The 19,678-nt window shown below is 40.9% G+C and overlaps 2 protein-coding genes across 2 annotated transcripts in view; both read right to left on the reverse strand.

Moving 5' to 3' along the window:
- The window catches only part of tmprss6 (transmembrane serine protease 6), a gene marked incomplete at its 5' end in the record, with an annotated part of 12,810 nt that extends 6,756 nt beyond the window's left edge, over positions 1–6,054 (reverse strand). The window contains 9 exons of the mRNA XM_080759110.1: positions 999–1,108; positions 1,249–1,361; positions 1,544–1,680; positions 2,282–2,492; positions 3,719–3,903; positions 4,019–4,086; positions 4,240–4,382; positions 5,224–5,407; positions 5,980–6,054. Of these exons, the coding sequence (XP_080615236.1) occupies positions 999–1,108; positions 1,249–1,361; positions 1,544–1,680; positions 2,282–2,492; positions 3,719–3,903; positions 4,019–4,086; positions 4,240–4,382; positions 5,224–5,407; positions 5,980–6,054 (1,226 nt within the window). The remainder of the gene's footprint in view (positions 1–998; positions 1,109–1,248; positions 1,362–1,543; positions 1,681–2,281; positions 2,493–3,718; positions 3,904–4,018; positions 4,087–4,239; positions 4,383–5,223; positions 5,408–5,979) is intronic.
- A 1,202-nt stretch (positions 6,055–7,256) lies between these two features.
- Positions 7,257–19,084, reverse strand: LOC308310120 (uncharacterized protein). Its single transcript, XM_080756240.1, has 10 exons — positions 19,037–19,084; positions 15,459–15,588; positions 12,932–13,168; positions 12,037–12,260; positions 11,427–11,523; positions 10,568–10,695; positions 10,131–10,347; positions 9,645–9,750; positions 9,184–9,262; positions 7,257–8,825 (listed from the first exon to the last, which is right to left on the reverse strand). Exons 3-10 carry the CDS (start codon positions 13,008–13,010, stop codon positions 7,707–7,709), a joined length of 2,049 nt encoding a protein of 682 aa, XP_080612366.1. The 5' UTR covers positions 13,011–13,168; positions 15,459–15,588; positions 19,037–19,084; the 3' UTR covers positions 7,257–7,706.
- Between the last annotated feature and the right edge of the window lie 594 nt (positions 19,085–19,678).

Genomic DNA, 19,678 nt, shown 5'->3' on the forward strand with positions numbered 1-19,678 from the left:
CATCAAAGTATCATGCATCAAAGTCCAAAAGACATATATGACCTTTTGATGAAAAGGTGATATTGCTTGCTGCCTGCACTCATCCATACAAATGGAATATCATTGAATCTCGAATAAATCTCATTTTCACTTTGGTTTGTATCCATTTATTAAACCCATTCTGAACGGGAACCCATTTTGGTGTTGGCATCATGTTATGCTTTAGCTATTGAAAAATAGCAGACCTACAAGCTCATAGCGCGCCACCGAGTGGCGCGCTACGAGCTTGTAGGTCTGCTATTTTTGAAAAATCGAAGAACGACTGACATTTTTAGAATCTGATCTCAGGTCAGAATGGGTTAATCAGACCAGCGTGTTGTCCAGTGGAAACCTCGTATGAATCTGATCTCAGGTCAGAATGTGTTAAACCCTCCTACAGTTTCAGTGCTTTTGGGTGAAGGAAGGACATGGGGATGTGATCATAGGGGGGTGATATTTTGGCTATTATTTAGCTCGAGCTCTTATGGGGCATTAGTGCCCCCTATTGTCTATAGTGTAGTATACCAACTGGCAGAATGATATTTGTGACATTATAGTACAGTATATGCACACAGTATTCTGACAATGTTAAGCACTGATCTCTATATACGTCGCCATGGGGTCTGTACTTGGTGACACAACAGGTGAGGTTGTAGATCTGCCATTTCCGCTGAATGTTCTCCCCCAGAATAGGCAAGGGTTCATGTGGTTAAATGTATATTGATGACAGTATCTTTGTATTTTCGACTACCAAAAAACAGCTTGATTTACTCAATGTTTTATGGAGCAGGGTGGATTTAACATTGATTTCCAAAACGTATACATATTGATTGTTCATTTGAATACCAAAATTCTAAATTATAGTTGCTGTTTTTCCCCCACATTAAATTATTTATTTGTCAAAATGACTTGTCTCTAATCCACAGTTATGGTTGGAGGGGATCTAAACCCATGATGGCTGTCCAGCCTGCGGATCAAACCTTCTGTCCTGGATGATCCACTGTCCCTCGGTACAGGCCTGCTTGGAAGAGGCTCTGCTCAGCTTATAGCCCTCAAACTCCAGAGTCAGGCCAATCCCTGCAATGGGTAGCTGTAGACACACACACACACACACACACACACACACACACACACACACACACACACACACACACACACACACACAGTGTGTATGTAATGAATTAATACAATAAATTAAATTAACAAGAGATGAATGAATGAATATGTTACAGTGAAGCTCCAGGTGCAGTTGGTGTCAGGAGGGTAGTAGCTGGGATAGAAAGGAGTCCTCAGTCTGCCCTGAACGCCTGGCTCTGCTGTGAGCTCTATACCGGAGTTACACTCTGTGTAGATTGAGACAGACATACACAAAGATGAGCTCTATACCGGAGTTACACTCTGTGTAGATTGAGACAGACATACACAAAGATGCTTAGCCCATCGTCACTGATTGATGAATGTGTCCATTGACTCTATACCCCAGGGTCCTGTACAGACCTATGGTCTTATAGGGCCTCAATCTTACCTTGGCTGTCCCAAGCCTGCGCAGAAAGGGAGAAGGGATCTTTGTACTTGTACAGACCCTGTTTCCAAACCACAGTCATCCACTCCCCTGATGACATGACGCGGACAAAGCGGTCATGCCTGCTGCAGCCATACACACTGAGAGAGAGAGAGACATAGAAATATGTACATCTGAGTTTCTCCTCTGAGACCATTTAGGTTTCTATACCTGTGATTCGGCCGTATACTAGTACTTGCATACTGCATACATGCTGCAGTCATATGGTGTGTAGGAGAGCATCTGTTTTAACCCATTCTGACCTGAGATCAGATTCTAAAAATGTCTATTACATCCTGACAGTTTAATTATTAACCCATTCTGACCTGAGATCAGATTCTAGAAATGTCTTCGATTTTTCAAAAATAGCAGACCTACAAGCTCATAGCGCGCCACTCGGTGGCGCGCTATGAGCTTGTAGGTCTGCTATTTTTCAATAGCTAAAGCATAACATGATGCTAACACCAACATGGGTTCCCGTTCAGAATGGGTTAAGCCGAGCTGTCAAACATACATTTCTTTTCTCAAGACAAAATGCAAGGAGTTTTTTTCCATTTTCTTTTATGTATTTATTAACACAGAAGCGTGGGGGTTAGCTTTTGGAGGTGAAACAAAACCATCTCAAAACCAAAACCATCTCAAAAGGCATCTCATCTAAAAAAGAGACGACGACAAATTCACAGTAAAAAAAAAAGTACTCACGAAGTGATGAGGTTATTGTCGGAGGGGGAGAGAGAGTCGTACACCTCCAGTCTGTCCCGGCACTCTGAACGCAGCCACTCCAGCTGCAGCTCCAGCTGAGAACCAGGGGAGGTCTGGAGGTTCCACAGGCAGGAGGAGGAGGAGTGCTGTGTGTCTGGGTCACGCAGGGCCACGGGGCTGCTGGACGGCACCTTCTGGTGATGGTAGCAGTCTAAAAGAAAGAGAATGTCAGGGATGTCGTCACCTAGTTGTGACGTCATTCCCTCCTTTTATAAGGCATCTTGCCAGCACCAATCTCCGTTCGATTATTAATTGTCAACCTTGTCTGTATGAGATTCTAATTCTAAACCTGCAATTTAAGCATTCTTAACTTGCTCCCAAAACTGAAGAACATCAAGACCTAACTCCTTGATAAGTTGTTAAGGTCAGCACTTTCTGCTCTTGTGACCAAGACCTTCTCCATCCTTACAGAGAATGTGACCCGGGGTTCATGCATGGTGAGAGGTTTACAATTTACAATTTAGGCATTTAGCAGACGCTCTTAATCCAGAGCGACTTACATTAAGCAAGAACAAAAAAGCATGGGAATACATCACATGAACAGCATTTATCATGAAACATGCGTAAGCTAAGAAAGTAACAGTGGAATATCTATATAATGAAACTATACATATGAACTATACATATATACTACTATGCTATACATATGTACTATGGCGTGCTATGACTATATACAATGTAATTATAGTGCTGTCTACATAACATGCTATAAGTCTGTATCAAAATCTATCTAAGTCTACAGAATTGCTATCTAAGGGGTAGGGTAAGTGCTATGGGCCATGATGGAGTCGGAAAAGGTGGGTTTTCAGACTACGGCGGTTTACTGTTATTAATAGCCTATTGTTTATCCCAAGACCAAATACAAGATTCATGAAATAAATTATTGCTAACACTGTCAGTGTTCTTTGGATAACACTCAAAGGGAGCTAAATGTATTATATTGAAACTGCATTTGTTTTATTCAATAATTTAAATTATGGTAGTTCTGTAAATCACATATACTATTATCAGTATTTGGGTTATTATATATTTGGGCACATTTGAGCCCTTACAAACAAATTGGTGAATAAAATTCTTGGTAAGAAATGTATTCCCAGATGTATTATCTCCTAACTAATAACAAAATCACACAAAAAAGAAAGCAAAAGCATGAACAAAGACAAAATAAAACACACTTGTGTTTCATATTCTCTAACCCAGCACCTGCCAAACCAAAGGGTTGCATGCAGATATAAGGTTGCATGCTTAAGATAACATAAGATTAGTGTGATCACCTTGGCGATCCCACGAGAAGAAGACAACAACCAAGACGACGAAGAAGACAGTGAGGATTCATTGTCCTGTGTGTTCTATAACTTCATATTTTCTCATCCTTACCAGTGACGGACAGGGAAGGAAGGTACAGGACGTACCCACCACAGCTGGCCGACTCTTCCTTCCCGAGCCTGTATCCCCCCAGACCCTGCTGCAGGGTCCTGGTGACCCTTTCCAGGCTGACCCTCCCAACATGGCTGACGGGGATAGACAACACTACCCAGAAGTGTGCCACCACACTCCCCTCCCTGCGGATGCAAAGAAGAAGGTTTGTAAATGAGTATATAGGCCTATATGTGCAGGCACTTCCTTCCTATTATTAAGTGTGTGGTATTTTCAAGTTTTTACAACAGATTTACACACCCAAAAGCAAACACAGTGGTAGAGTTGAGATACCGAGACATATCTGAGTTCTTCACTATCCTCTCCACCTGACGGATGGAAAAAGAAAATGTCATACACTGATTTGAGTACAGACAAATGCACGCACGCACGCACGCACACACACACACACACACACACACACACACGCACACACACATGATTTCTACTGCCATAGATATGTGTGTGATGCTATAGCTGACCATGTCCTGGACTCCCTTAGCCTCTGTTCTGAACACATCACTGCTGGGAGAGGAGAGACTAGGGGAGAAGTTTCTGTTGATGATAGACACTCCAGCTGTGTACTGTTGTAACACTCGTGACTCCAACACCCAGACCTTGTACTCTGAGAGAGAGAGAGAGAGAGAGAGAGAGAGAGAGAGGCGGGGGGGAGGGGGGAGGAGAGAACCCAGAGTTGAATAAGATAAGTTTAGCAGATTCGAATGGTTTTTGTAGCTCATTTACGTAAACACTTGTACGCGTGTGTGTGTGTGTGTGTTAGAGATCAGAAATGTATTTTGGTGATGGCAATCCAATCCCCTTATACCTAGGATACATACTGTAAATATTAATGTAGGGTATTAATGTAATCGTTTGTGTGCATTTTGTATGGGAATTCCAGGTGTAGTCCTATATTACATGTACAGTAGGCTACAGTTTAAGCAGATGTTTGCCTGCGTAATGTGTATGAAGTTTCTGCAGATTGTGTGTAACTTACAGAATTATCATCCAGGTTTGTCAAGTAGACTCTCTCTCTCCTATGAGCTCAAGGTTGTTCTTTATTGTCACACGCTTGCACTTACAAGCCAATTGTTCTCTTCGAGGTTGTCAGGCAATGTTATTTCTATTCTGTCGTCACTTATGATGTGATTGAACAGTTATAGTTTCCACCCGCCTAGCTTCATGCATGCAAACCGCGTGTGTGTGTGTGTGTGTGTGTGTGTGTGTGTGTGTGTGTGTGTGTGTGTGTGTGTGTGTGTGTGTGTGTGTGTGTGTGTGTGTGTGTGTGTGTGTGTGTGTGTGTGTGTGTGTGTGTGTGTGTGTGTGTGCAGGGGGAGAGAGTGAGATTGTGTTTAAGAGAAACATTAAGGTGGAGCAGAGACTGTGTGTGTGCAGGGGGAGAGAGTGAGATTGTGTTTAAGAGAAACATTAAGGTGGAGCAGAGACTGAAGATATTTGTGGCTCACCCAGGAAGTACCAGGGCAGGGTAGCTGCTCCAGCCAGGATGATGATGATGACAGTGGTGAGGAAGAACCGAAGACACAGACACTTGCAGGGTGGAGTCCTTCTGGTCAAATGGAAGAACAGAAGACACTTGCAGGGTGGAGTCCTTCTGGTCGAGGGGGCCACAGCCTGTGGACAGCTCCCTGACTGAGGGGAGCACAGCAACTCATGTCAGTTTACGTTTTGCCCTTCTTTTTAGTCAACTTGACATCTTCAACCTGGTGTCCCTAATGTTTCGGGCATGTCGTCATTATAGGTGAAAATAAAAATAGCATAAAAAGCAGAACTACAAACTCAACACGCCTCGATGCTATGTTTTGTCAGCTTGTAGTTACTGTGTTATTTCTAGGTTTAAGTCTGTGATTCAGTTCTGTCGGGTAAAAAGCCAGATATGGCTCATTTGAAAAGCACAAATACATCAATATACTGTACATTCGGTACAGATTGTATTCTTGTTCCCAACCATTATTTCCCTCATCCTTGAATAGCGTAATAATTGTTTTACCATCTAGATTCAATTAGATGGTTAATGAATAGCATAATGCAGTGGGCATACAGTATTAAGCAATTTCCTATCCAGATATATTGTGACAAATGAGTTTGACTTAATTCACCTTTGTCAGATTGTGTTACATTTGAAACAGTTCATTATGATTTATTGGACTCATTAGGTCATGTATCAGCCCGACAATAATACTTTACTAAAACTGCATACTGACCACTTGGTAAAATGGAGCAGGAGTGATCCCTGTGTCACTGGAATGTGACTTTACAGAGTTATGCCCGGTCACCATAACGTCTTCCTTCTGTTGTTATTCCTCAAGAATCCATCTCACTGTTGGCTGCAGGTCACCAGTCACCAGACAAGTTGGCAACAACCACCTCATAGACTCCGAGAGAAAGGATCCTATTTGCAAGTCCACAGGTAAACAAACTTTCACTGATTCCTTACCATGCTTTAGCATGATGCCACTGCTACAATCCTTCCAGTCAAGGATAAAGCTAAAATGTAATCATAATATGTTTTGTGTTCTCCATTTCCTCTTTTGCTACTTGATTATATCCTTATGGTTGCATACAGTATATGACCTTTGCATCCTTGAGGGACAAACAGCAATGCATGTAGCAACAGGTATCGTGACATCACTAGTCAACACCCAGCAACAGGGATGCTCTCTCATGCAGATCTAAACTAAACCTCACAGGAACAATAATCCCCATGATGCACCTGTTCTCCACTGGCAACATGAAACCATCCATGACATGTAAGGGAGTTGTGGAAAATAAAGGCTTTGCTACTTTCAGTCGTTAACATGAAAATAGTTCATATAACTCAAAGGATTCAGATTCTGAGGCTGCCAACCTATATTATTCCATTATCTATCAAATGTATTTTATATTATGTGAGTAGGATATCAACTAAATACTCACATATAAATGTATGTTTACTATACCTAATTTAGGTTACTATAAGTACCGTAGATAAAAGACAAAATGGCCTTCATTAAAAGGGCAACAATATCACAAGAAGAATAGAGTCTGCACTCTGCACACTGGTAATGTTGCAAAAGCTCTGCTGTTTTATTGCCGCCAACGTTTCGATCACTCAGATCTTCATCAGGATTTACACATAGGAATGGGCATACACCATGCATCCACGCCTACTGGTACTAATAGTCATACTCGTGCTCATTAATGTCACATACATAGTTGGACACATACATAAGCAGACACGGACATTGCTGTTCCTTGGAGTGGTTGCACCACTCAAAAAAAGTAAACCTGTCGAAAGGCATGGGTCCTATTTATTATTTATTTTACTATTTATTTTCGAGTGAAAGTATAAAAAGCAAGTCTTCCTTAATTTTATTATTAATCCAAGACACACACTGTAGTAAAACTGTTAAAAAGTTCTTAGAAAAATGAAATACAAATAAAATAAAATAAATCCACGAAACAGTACAATCATGACAGAGATTGAAAAAAAATACTTACACATTGCATCTTGTCTTGTGTGTTCGTCATCTGCATAAATTTCACTTTATACTCAATTTCACATTATTCAACAATCAAACGCTGCAGGTTTTTAAGTTATACTGTGGCGTATATATATGTTTCAATAAAATACTAATTATTGTAAAATGTTTACGCCACACAAACAACAAACTATCTAAAATTATCTTTTTAAACAAACAATGTGCTTCCCAAATTATAAGGAAAAGTAGGTCAAATAGAACTACAAATTGAACAAATAAATAATTATATAAATATTAAACATATTTCATATGTGGGGGAGGGCCGGTGTCTTGTATAGTCTGATAGCACGAAGGAACGCCTGACAGCTAATCGTTCTCGTCTCTGCCAGCCCAGCACTGTGGCTTCTAATAGACAGCCTCAGTACAATCCATTCTGAGGTTATGGTTTGCTGTTTTTGTTTTCATTTGAATCAGCTCTGTATCTCTCTCACTGGCATGTAGTCACCACTAGAGGTGATTGGCCTTGTAGAAGGAAAAGCACTTAACCCTTCTTGCATAAGGCCTAGAAAAGTCCCCACAAAAGATGGAGGAGGAATGCCTTTGGATCCACCCAGTCCATCTACAAGAACACCTTCCAGAGTCTCCTGGCTCACCTGTTCTTCTACCTCACTGCCTATGCCTGAATCAGGGCTCTGGAGGAGGCCACAGCGCTGGCCTTGGAGCTTCTCTACTCGCTCATAGTCTGAGCAAACCTGTATGAACCCTCCACTAACAATGCCACCGACAGAAACTACATTTGAACCATTTATCCGTTTGCCCTTCTCTTTGTCACTGTGCGTTCCTTGCAGCTCCTTGCCATGACCAGCGGTTATCCCGTCTCCACCGTCCAGACTGTCCGGGTTGACTTGCTCTTCTCCACCACTACAAATGCCTGAGTCTGGACTCTGGAGGCCACAGCACTGGTCTTGGAGCTTCTCAACTCTCTCATAGTCTGAACAGACCTCTATACACCTTCCACTGAAAGCAGCTTTACCACTAGTAAACCAATTTGAAACATGTATTTGTTTGCCCTTCTCTTTTCCCCTATCCTTTCCTGGTAGCTCCTTGCTCCTTGCACCATCATATATACTTGCCTTATCTCCATTGTTCAGACTGTCCTGAATGAACTGATCTTCTCCACTACAAATGCCTGACTCTGTGCTGAAGAGGCCACAGCGCTGCTGGGGTTGGAGATTCTCAACTCGCTCTGAAGATGCCTGCATAACGCTCCCAATGGAAAACACATCCTTTCCCCTCTCCTCGTCCCTTTCATTCTGACTGCCACTAGGCCCGTAGGGTGAGTCAGCAGAACAGGGCTCCAGATTCCCCTCAGTGAGAGAGGAGATAGGGGGAGGACAGAGGTGAGAGTAGTTGGGATTAGAGAAGGAAGACATGAAACTGCCACGTTGCTTCCGGTCAAGCAGTGCCGTCTCTGAGCCACACGAGGCAATATTGTCTGGATTGCTGCTGGTGACCTCTACGGAGGAGATGTCCACTTTCTTCAAACAGGAGTGGATTGATTCGTTGTTAAACTGAGGATTCAGCCACAACTGGAAGAGGAAGGTAAGGATATTGGACAGTTGATGACAAAATGAAAAGGGACAAGAATAGAAAAGTGTCAATTATGGCCAATCCAGTTACTCAACTGTTTTACATGGTATACAGCTACGATCTACTGAATCTTTTTTCCATTTTCTTTCATTTAAGGCGTGGGTTTTCTGGTGGTCCGCAGACCACTTTAAGGCAAGGAAAGTTTATGTGTATACTGTATAGTACATTTCATACACAGAAACAAAGTTCTTCACATGTCATATAGGCCCTTAGGCTACTAAACAAACAAAAATATAAATGCAATAAAAATACGCTGCAGTGCAATCAACATACGGTAATTAAGCTCTGTAGGCTGACCTTTAAGTTTCCATCATGAAGGAAGAATTTAGCTGGATTTGGTAGAGGTGGACCTTCAAACTTCTTCACCACATAAACCCTGAAACGCCAAATGATATACGATAAGACAGATGATAAAATGAACACATGTCAAACTTAAGTAACCACCCAGATACACATAATAATAATAATAATAATAATAATAAAACTTTATTTGTATAGCACCTTTCATGACATGAAATGCAGCTCAAAGTGCTTTACAGAAAAATGGAGAATAAAAGAAAAGCAAAGCAACAACATAATGTTCTAAGTATAAACCACCTTCATTTTCTCTATATCCAATTATTCCCTTAGGTTGAATGACATATTCAAAGTCGGTGAAGTGAGCGATTTGTGTTTGATAGCAGAAGAGAGCAGTCAAGGAAACATTCAAGCAGCGGAAGCTGTTTAGTTTTCCTTTGGAAATGTTTTCCTTGGCTTACCAAGTGTTTTTATTTGTCTTGCAGAGGATGATGGCCAGGGACAGGACCACAATCCCCACAATGACACCCACCATAAAGTCCCATGATTCCAGCACACTGCGACCATCTAAGGGAAGGACGTAACCATATCAGACGAGAAGAGATGAGTGAGTCATTCCATTTTAAGACAAAAATAAATCAAGTAAATAATCAGAGCATTAGATGTCATGATGTGATGTCCATATTTTTATATCCAAATGACTTTTTCTGCTATTCCCCTTCATCTTGTTACATTGCTCCAATGATTGCTCATATTGAACATTGTAGAGATTTGTCTGAACATTTGACAGCCAATACAGTAAACTGTGACATACAAAACAATGTCTATGAATGTTTGTCTCACTCCCCAAATCCCTGCCACACGTTGATGAAAGTAAAATAGTGACAAACACACAGACTGGTAGGTATACACACAGGGTATTGTATTTGTCTGATCATGTTCTTTACCTCGTTCATCCTGTAACCTGTTGCCTGTTGTCTTTATCCTCCCAACCACTGATCTCCATGATGCAGTGTCGCTCCAGTCGCTCCAGGTGGACTTGGCCCAAGATTCACTGGCCAGGACTCTGACTCGGAGTCGCACCTGGTACGTTTCATCAAGCTCCAGATCCTTGTCTGGATCCAGCTCCATCTGGCATTGTGTTCTGTTTCCCTCCAAGGCATCCTGACGAGGGTTTAAAAGAGATTCATGAAAGATTACGGTCATTCACACACAAGTACGCACGTACACATGCTCACGTACGTACTGGTAACCGTATATGTACGTGCTCGCACACGCACATGCACACGCGCACACATACTCACAGTTGCACATGCACATGGACACACGTACACACACACACACACACACATACACACACACACACACACACACACACACCTACCTTCCAGGACTGAGCCTTTTGTTTCCACTGGATATGGAAGCTGTAGTCTTTGATGAGATTATTCCCAGGGACTTTCCAGGAAATGGTGGAATAGTTGATTGAAGGCCTTCCAGGAGGACTCAGCTTTACTGTAACAGCGCGCACGTCGTACGTACGTACAGAAGAGTATATAGTTTACAAACTTTCCCTGAGTTAACCCATTCTGAACGGGAACCCGTTTTGGTGTCATGTTATGCTTTAGCTATTGAAAAATAGCAGATCTACAAGCTCATAGCGCGCCACCGAGTGGCGCGCTACGAGCTTGTAGGTCTGCTATTTTTGAAAAATCGACTGACATTTTTTTAGAATCTGATCTCAGGTCAGAATAGGTTAATCAGACCAGTGTGTGTCCAGTGGAAACCTCGTATGAATCTGATCTCAGGTCAGAATGGGTTAAGGTTATATTATTGAGTATTCTGGTTGTACAGTATGTGTTGTCTATTACAGTGCTTCTTGACCCCCAGGGGTCCTTGAGACAGGTTCAGGGGGTCCCCAGCTAAATGATAGTTTGGAACCAAGTGGGCCCTCGTGTGTTTGTAACTCTCAGAGTTAAACTAACATTGATTTTACAATACAAATTGGGGTCTCAGAGATAGAAAATGAGAAATTCCATTTAATGGGGGTCCCATAGCCCATTGCATATCAAACTGAGGGTCCTTGAAATTAAAATGGTTTGAGAATCACTGCTAGAGCCGTAAGAATGTTCTCTTATGGGGGTCCCTGGCATATCTTTTCAAATGGGGGTCCGCGGGTTAATTAATGTCAATTTGGGGGTTCTTGACGTGAAAAGGTTTGGGAACCTCTGATCTATTACACTTACTGTGGTCAGCAGGCTTGTAGGTGATGCTGCCGATCAAGCTATTCTTCAAAGGCTCACAGTGTATATTAATGGAGCAGGTCAGGTCACAAAAAAATACCTAGACAGTATTACACATGTAAGATAATATATTACAAAAACATACAGTAATTGTATCACATTGAAAACGGCAAAGAAGAAATAGTATCTTTCTCAGAAATACACCCTGACTAGAGAGGCTAGAATTAGATCCTTGATCTTTTCAGCATTGATTCCTTCGAAACGTTGGATTCTTTATTTACTGTCTTAGGCCACCTCACCAATACTGGTGTGCGCCCTTTCCCGTTTTGTCTACCAGCATTGATTCCTTGTCATCTTGCAAACATTTCTGTTTACGTACGTTACTCTGGCTAAGGGTGTCGGCTAAAAAAAAGAAATACATAAAATGGGAATGTCATATGAATGTATTCAAAAGTTACTATAGTTGGGGAAACTCTGCACCTATGATATAATATCAAATAACATGGATCATGGTGTGTGCAGAACTCACAGATTTCACAGAGTCACAGAGTTTTTGAAATGTGTATAACTTTGTATGAGAAAGTTATAATAATTATATACTATACCAACTCACATCGTCAAAACTGTAGACCAGAGAGCATGTTCTCATAGTTGGTTTGGAGTCATCAAAAGGCCTCAGGTCACAGGAGGTTGAATATGGCTCATCTTCATCTTCCATTATTATGGAGACACTGAGGTTACATTTGGTGTCTGCAGCCACCATCCTCTGGTCAGATGCAGAAGTGCTGTTCCACTCACATGTAATGTTGTTGTTGTAGTCATTGAGGCAATGAAGACCTGTGAAAGATAAAGGGCGTCTGTTGTTGGGAACGTCAAGTCTGTTGTCATCTAGACTAGTCTCTAATCTAAACAGAACTTAGAAGGATACCTTAAAATGCTTATTTATTACACACTTGGTGGTCACACATTGTTTTTAGTTTTTTATGTTGTTAGATCACATAATGTGAAAAACTGTGTTACAAAAATAAAATACAATTTAGTCCCAGCATTTTACTCACATACGGTAGTTATGAAGTATCACTGTGAAAAACGACTAATGTAGGAGTAAGAAACTAAAAGGCTACCTAACAATTTACCAACATTCTCAGGCTAATTAGAAATTACATAACGACCATTATGTAAAACATACTGTACTGTGGTGTTGTTTCATCAAACAAACTATACTTCAGCCACTAGACTGTTTTAAGGTTTTGGCTGTCTCCAACTATCTCAGTATCACATTTTTTCTTAAATTAATGTAACAAATAATCACTTGTTTATTACTAGGTTTATGAGTAAACCTGTAATTGATTAACAGGCACAGTTTTTGTCAACAGATACAATCACTGTACATTGAACATGTTGTTCCTGGACCCCATGTACAGTTACTCAGTGAAACATATTCACAGCCCTGCCACAGTAATGGTAATAATTCATTATTACAATATTATGCAATAACAATCACTTACTGTCCTGCAGGGAGCCAGTGGAGAGATGAAAGACCACGGGAAGGAGAAAGAACAAATGAAGCTTCTTTTCGGCCTCCATTGCAGACCATCATCTAAGGAAGACTGTCCCAGGTACGTTAGAGATGGATGGATGCTTGTGTTCCTGCATGAGACAGGATGCAGAGTAGATCACTGTGTAGTGCAGGTCTTTGGAACACTGTGTAGGAGGTTGCTCACTGCTTCCCTTTTCTTGTCAACCTGAGCAGATAGCAAGATAAAAGTGGTTGGCGGTGTCATTAGCGAATGATTGTATTTCAGATTGTGGCCTTATTTTCCAGTCCCACTTATTTCCGCGTGTCCACATGCACACACACAAACACACCATACACCTGCCACACACCACATCCACACTCGTGCACATGCACACATACACACATGACATGCGCATGCTGGGAAACCGAAAGTCACAACCACAAGTGACCCAGAAAGCAGAAACAGTCTCGGATTAGGATGTCAGGGTTTAAACAAATATCTATTGAATCATGTTCTTTTTATAGCCCAATTAATTCCTATAAAGCTGGAATAACCTTTCAAAGCTTAACATAATTTAGTGCCTTGCCGAGCCATGAGGCCCATAGGGCAGGAGCCTATCTCCTGTTTCTGTAGCGTGAGGCAGCTTGATGTACAAGTACACCCCCTGGACATGACGCTAGTATGTCGCAGGGACTTAACCCCAATGCTAAGTGCCAAGCAGGGAGGCACTGGGTCCCATCTTTCAGTCTTTGGTATGACCCAGCCGGGGATCAAATCCCGATCTCCCAGTCCCAGGACAGACACTTTAACCACAAGGCCACTGAGCTGGTAAACATGTGAATTTAGTGCAGTGATATTTAAATGTTAAATATTTCTGCAAATGTAAAATCTAAGTATAGAAATGACTGTGTTATGCCTTCTTACCAAATATACTGTAACCTGTTGTGGGGATGGGATGGAGGATTGTTTGAAACACGCTAGTGCTGCAGAGCTCCAACAAAGGTTGAGATCTACTGCACGAGAACATTTTGAATAGGCCTAGTTCTTTTTTTTTTCATAGCAGGAAATAGTATGATTGTTGACAACGAGAGAAGACTCTGAATGAATGGGGGAAGTACTAGGGTCTGCCATACTGTGTGGTAAAAATAAACAAAAAATAAACATTTGTCCTTTAAGCAAACTAAACTTTATAACCTATAGGCCTGTTTGTAAAAACTACCAGGTTCTCACTTCTCACTTCTACTTCTGCATGAGTATTTAACATATTGGTGAGAAAACAGAACTGGATTTATATTATAAAGGGAACTATGTAGTACTGATAGCTGTGTCCTGGTAGGGGATGCCAAATAAATATTTATTTTAGACAGTATGCATAACAATCTAGGGCAGGGCTTTTCAAGTAAATTGTTCCTGGGGCCACATAATTGTCAGAAACCCAAGGAGCAGAGCTAGGGCCGGATTGATTGACAACGTGCTACCACATTTTCACAACTTTTATTTAAGATGCTGAATAGATGCCTTGCGTGTTCGACTCCCAATCCTGACGACCTTTGCTCTCCCCATCTCTCTCCCATTTCCTGTCAACTTACTGTATACTATCAAATAAAGGCCAAAAAAAGCCCCCCAAATATCTTTGAAAAACAAAAACAAAACAGTGCAGTTGACAGTGCAGAACATAATTCCCTTCCATGATGCACTAAAGGAGAAATCTGGACCAACGTACCTTACCTTAATCTGATGTTATTATAGCCAAGAAAAATGTTACTGTAACTGTCTCTCTCTCACACATGTGTGTGCGCACACATACACAAACACATTTTAATCATTTATTTATGTCCACATAAGAGATACAAATACAAGGACACAAATATTTACAAGGTGCCGTACAGAATGCAGTCAGCAAATCCCGAACAAATACCCACACACCCTTCAGGGGTACAAGTAACAGCGTCTTCGCCATATTTGGCGGCTACCGATAGTGGAAGATATTGCACAGAATTTCGCAAGCCGACACACACACACACACACACACACACACACACACACACACACACACACACACACACACACACACACACACACACACACACACACACACACACAGTATACCTCACTGACATCCTCTCCACCTGTGGTTATACATCCTGTCTTATTACTGGTAGACCCTTTAACGTAGAAATAACCACAGATCTGGGATTTGAGATTTTACACTCATGTGAGGTTTTATACAGCATATTCTATCTATCTATCTATCTATCTATCTATCTATCTATCTATCTATCTATCTATCTATCTATATCTCTATCTATCTATCTATTTTTACTTTACCATCAATCAGGATTATCAACAACAGCATTACACTTATAGCTAATATAGCATCACATTAGAAAAGATTAAACGTCTATTGTACAAGGCAGGTAAAGGCTTTAATTTATATCAAATGCAAATTGATATGTTCTTACTGTCTCTCAAGACAGACAGTTACTAATGTCACATCATAAAGAGTTTTACATACCTGATGTCATTCTACAAAGAGATCTGCCCCATTCTTGTCTCTTGTGATTATTGCTTTCCTTTCAGTACATTGCCTACACATGTACTGTAAGCAATCGGAAGTGTTTCTGGCATGTAAAGTCTTAAGGTCTCTGACGAAAAGAAAAGAAAACACCCATTGTGACTGTGAGGTTGTATTGTACTGATGTCAGTAGTTTCGGTATTAAACCACAAACATTCCTTTCGTCATGTTGCGATCAAGGTTCTGCTTTCTCTCGTCTAGGAGAAAGGATTTGACTTCAGCATTTTGTTATTAGATGTGGTTAGATGTGTAATACTAATCAAACATTATTATTATTTTTTTTTAGATTGATTAATCTCATGAGGAAGTGGCTCATATGTGCGGATCCTGTGTATATTTTACCATCTGCATATTTCCACATGTGGATAATTGTAGAAGTAGAACATATTATTATTCATATTTAATCACTTACTTGCCAAGCTTAAAGTAGTAAGCTCACAGTTAATTTGATTGGAGGATGTGTATAAACCAAAGATCTAAAAGTAGGCAGTGTCACATAAGGAAACATAAATATATGACAACAATATTGTTTTCTAACAATACAAATAGCAACAACTGGATTTATATTTGTATGTATACTTAAAGGGATATTTCACTTTCAGAAAAGGTTTTGGTTATTTTATCTACTCAGGCTTATGTGAACACCCCAGACAGTTTTTTAAGTTGGTTGATTCAGTATTTAGATATTTGATAGTCATCTTAGGCCCCCTTCCTATACAAACCCATTGTAATTTAAAACTTTATTTTAACCATGATAGATTCATTGAAAACACCCGTCTTTCTTCTGGTGACTGATATTTGTGAGAGGACCGTGGTTTTTCATTTACTGGTTTCATTTTTAATATATGTCACCTCCGTCCTCCAGGAGTCCTAATTATTTCCCAAAAACAAATATAAAAAATACATGAAAACAGTAAATGACAAACCACGGCCCCCTCACATGTTAGAAGGACAATATCAGTCACCAGAAAAAAAAGAGTGTTTTCAATAAATCCATCATGGTTAAAATGTAATTGTGAAGTTGCCCGAACGGCCAAGGCTCCAAGAATCGACACAGTCCAAGAATGTACATCTTTTGTTGTATTTATTTACCTCCAAAACTGATGAACAGCCCATATGACGGATTGTCACAGCCCGGGTCTGAGGCAAAACAAAATACTGCACGAATGATACTGGCCACGATACACTTTCAAAAACCAAAAGTAATAAATAAACACTTGATAACTAACCAAGACAAAAACAACAAACCAAGAACTAAAGACACTGAAAACAGGCTATGCCTTCCCTGAAGACCCTGGCAGCTCTCCCTTGGTGTTGTCTCTTTGCTGTCTCAAACCAACTGAGCAATCTCCCCTCAACATTTCCAGCCTCCCTTATATACCAGGTGAGACCCACCCACAATGATTAGTAATTGGACCAATCTACTCAAACCAGGTAAACCATGACCCATGAGTTAGACCAACTATACAATTACACATTTAGAGTCTGAATGTTTTCCAAGGCATCACATCACACAAACCAATTACAATAGAATTAGGCAACACAGATAAGGGTATATGATGCTACACATGGCCACCCCTCCAAGGAGCTTGATGACAGTCAATTAATGGAAGCATCTGTGCAGTGTGTGTTTGTCATGACCAGTTTTATATTGTGGAGTCTTCTAGTGTCTATAGGGCACGGGTTGCCCCGTGACATTTCCCCCCCCTTCAGATGACGCCCCCTGTGGCGTCCTCGAAAGAAGACCACCAAAGTTCTCACCCCACAAGTGCACCAGTAGTAGACACTGCTTCCCCAGCAGGTGCATTGGCTGTGCCCCCTGTGCCTCCATGTCCACTGGCGCTGGGCCATCCGGAGGTTGAGGCCACTGAGCTGCTGCCTCTCCTTCACCTTCTCTGTACCCTTGTCCCTCTGGAACTGATGAAATGGCTCCACCAGCTTGATGTAATTGGCAAAGCTTGCCTCTTGGAAAGTGGCTGTGTCCACCTTGGGCTGGATACCGTCCTCGACAGCTCCCCCTGTGGCACCCTCTTCCTCCAAGAGTATGGCTTGCTGCTGCTGGTGATGTCGATTTGTAGGCATTCTGGACTGTCTTTTCTTCTTTTTCCGCTGCCACCACATGTGAAGTTGCCCGAACGGCCAAGGCTCCAAGAATCGACACAGTCCAAGAATGTACATCTTTTGTTGTATTTATTTACCTCCAAAACTGATGAACAGCCCATATGACGGATTGTCACAGCCCGGGTCTGAGGCAAAACAAAATACTGCACGAATGATACTGGCCACGATACACTTTCAAAAACCAAAAGTAATAAATAAACACTTGATAACTAACCAAGACAAAAACAACAAACCAAGAACTAAAGACACTGAAAACAGGCTATGCCTTCCCTGAAGACCCTGGCAGCTCTCCCTTGGTGTTGTCTCTTTGCTGTCTCAAACCAACTGAGCAATCTCCCCTCAACATTTCCAGCCTCCCTTATATACCAGGTGAGACCCACCCACAATGATTAGTAATTGGACCAATCTACTCAAACCAGGTAAACCATGACCCATGAGTTAGACCAACTATACAATTACACATTTAGAGTCTGAATGTTTTCCAAGGCATCACATCACACAAACCAATTACAATAGAATTAGGCAACACAGATAAGGGTATATGATGCTACACATGGCCACCCCTCCAAGGAGCTTGATGACAGTCAATTAATGGAAGCATCTGTGCAGTGTGTGTTTGTCATGACCAGTTTTATATTGTGGAGTCTTCTAGTGTCTATAGGGCACGGGTTGCCCCGTGACAGTAATTTTAAGTTACAATGGGATCCGATTGCATAGGAAGGCAGCTAAAATGAACATCAAATATCTAAATACTGAATCAAGCAACTTAAAAACTGTCTGGGGTGTTCACATAAGCCTGAGTAGATGATAAAATGACCAAATGTTTTTTTTTAAAGTGAAATATCCCTTTAAACACTTGATGTTATGATTATTCATTCCTTCATTTCCTTGTAATCTTGGCAAAGTTTCTGTTTATATTGCTCAGGTTAAAAAAATGTGAAGGGATCAGTAGTCCTGATGGGCTGGCCTCGCACATCGACAAGCGTACCATCAGTGTTGGCAAGCTGTGATGGAAGGAATAGCTCAAGTTGTCTAATATCACATACAGTAGGATACGCCTACTGTACGCCTACTGCATATAATACATTTATATTTCCTAAATTCCTGGTGCAGAAACCCATATTAATTCACCATATGAATAGATTATTTGCAGATCTTTTTAAGCCTTTACCCCCCCCAACAGCTAAAATGTATACAGTACATCTATTTTTCACTGACACTTTAATTGTATGCTGCCTTTGTTGCTATAATTGTTATGATTTATGATTCACCGTTTAATTTTATGTTGTTAAGCACTTTGAGACTTTGTCTAAAATACACATAAATAAAGTGTATTATTAATATTGATTTAGCACCCTGAACTTATGTAAGATGTAGATGTATTAGTGCATTGGTACCTTAGTCTGATGTTTTGCTGCCCTCAAGTGGACAACCCTAAACTCAAGTTGTTCCAAACACTACATTCATATTTTGTCAGGAAGAAAATTTAACTGTAGCCTTTAAGTTGAGCATATGTAATGGGGGAGTGGGGGTTGGGGGGTGCCTGTGGGACTGCTTATCTCCACCAAACACCACATAAGAGGACCTCATGCACAGGGAGATAACAGATAATAGGAATAGCTTCAGATAAACCCAACACACACTTAAAGGCAAATACAACCACACTCAAACACCAGACAAATGTATTACTATTGGTACCACTATGACCATTACTAAATTGCAGAGAAGTTTATGGCTTTGTATGGTTCCATTTGTCATATCCAAAAAACAAGAAACTTTTTGTTATGAAACGCACAACCTTTACTTTCACGTCCTATGTAGAATTATTTGTAAAAGTTAGATCATCATTTTGTTCTAGGGTGACACCAGGGTTAATTTTATTTTGTACAGCACAACCTCTGGCTTTTTCAAAGGTGTCCCTTTCCTCGGTGGAAAGTAGCTTTCAATGCACATATTATTTGACACGTTTACAGCTAATTTAAAACATGTTTTTCTGTCACATACCTGTAGTAGACCCTCTGTCAGGGACTCTTATCCGT

This window comes from Protomyctophum bolini (genome assembly GCF_963924005.1).
Source record: "Protomyctophum bolini genome assembly, chromosome: 3".
Lineage (NCBI taxonomy): Eukaryota > Metazoa > Chordata > Actinopteri > Myctophiformes > Myctophidae > Protomyctophum > Protomyctophum bolini.

Coding starts and splice junctions, on each gene's coding strand:
- LOC308310120 (XM_080756240.1), bottom strand. CDS start 13,010: ATGGAGGCCGAAAAGAAGCTTCATTTGTTCTTTCTCCTTCCCGTGGTC. Junction 12,261..12,931: donor CACTGGCTCCCTGCAGGACA/GTAAGTGATTGT, acceptor TATCTTTCACAG/GTCTTCATTGCCTCAATGAC. Junction 10,696..11,426: donor CTACAAGCCTGCTGACCACA/GTAAGTGTAATA, acceptor GCGCTGTTACAG/TAAAGCTGAGTCCTCCTGGA.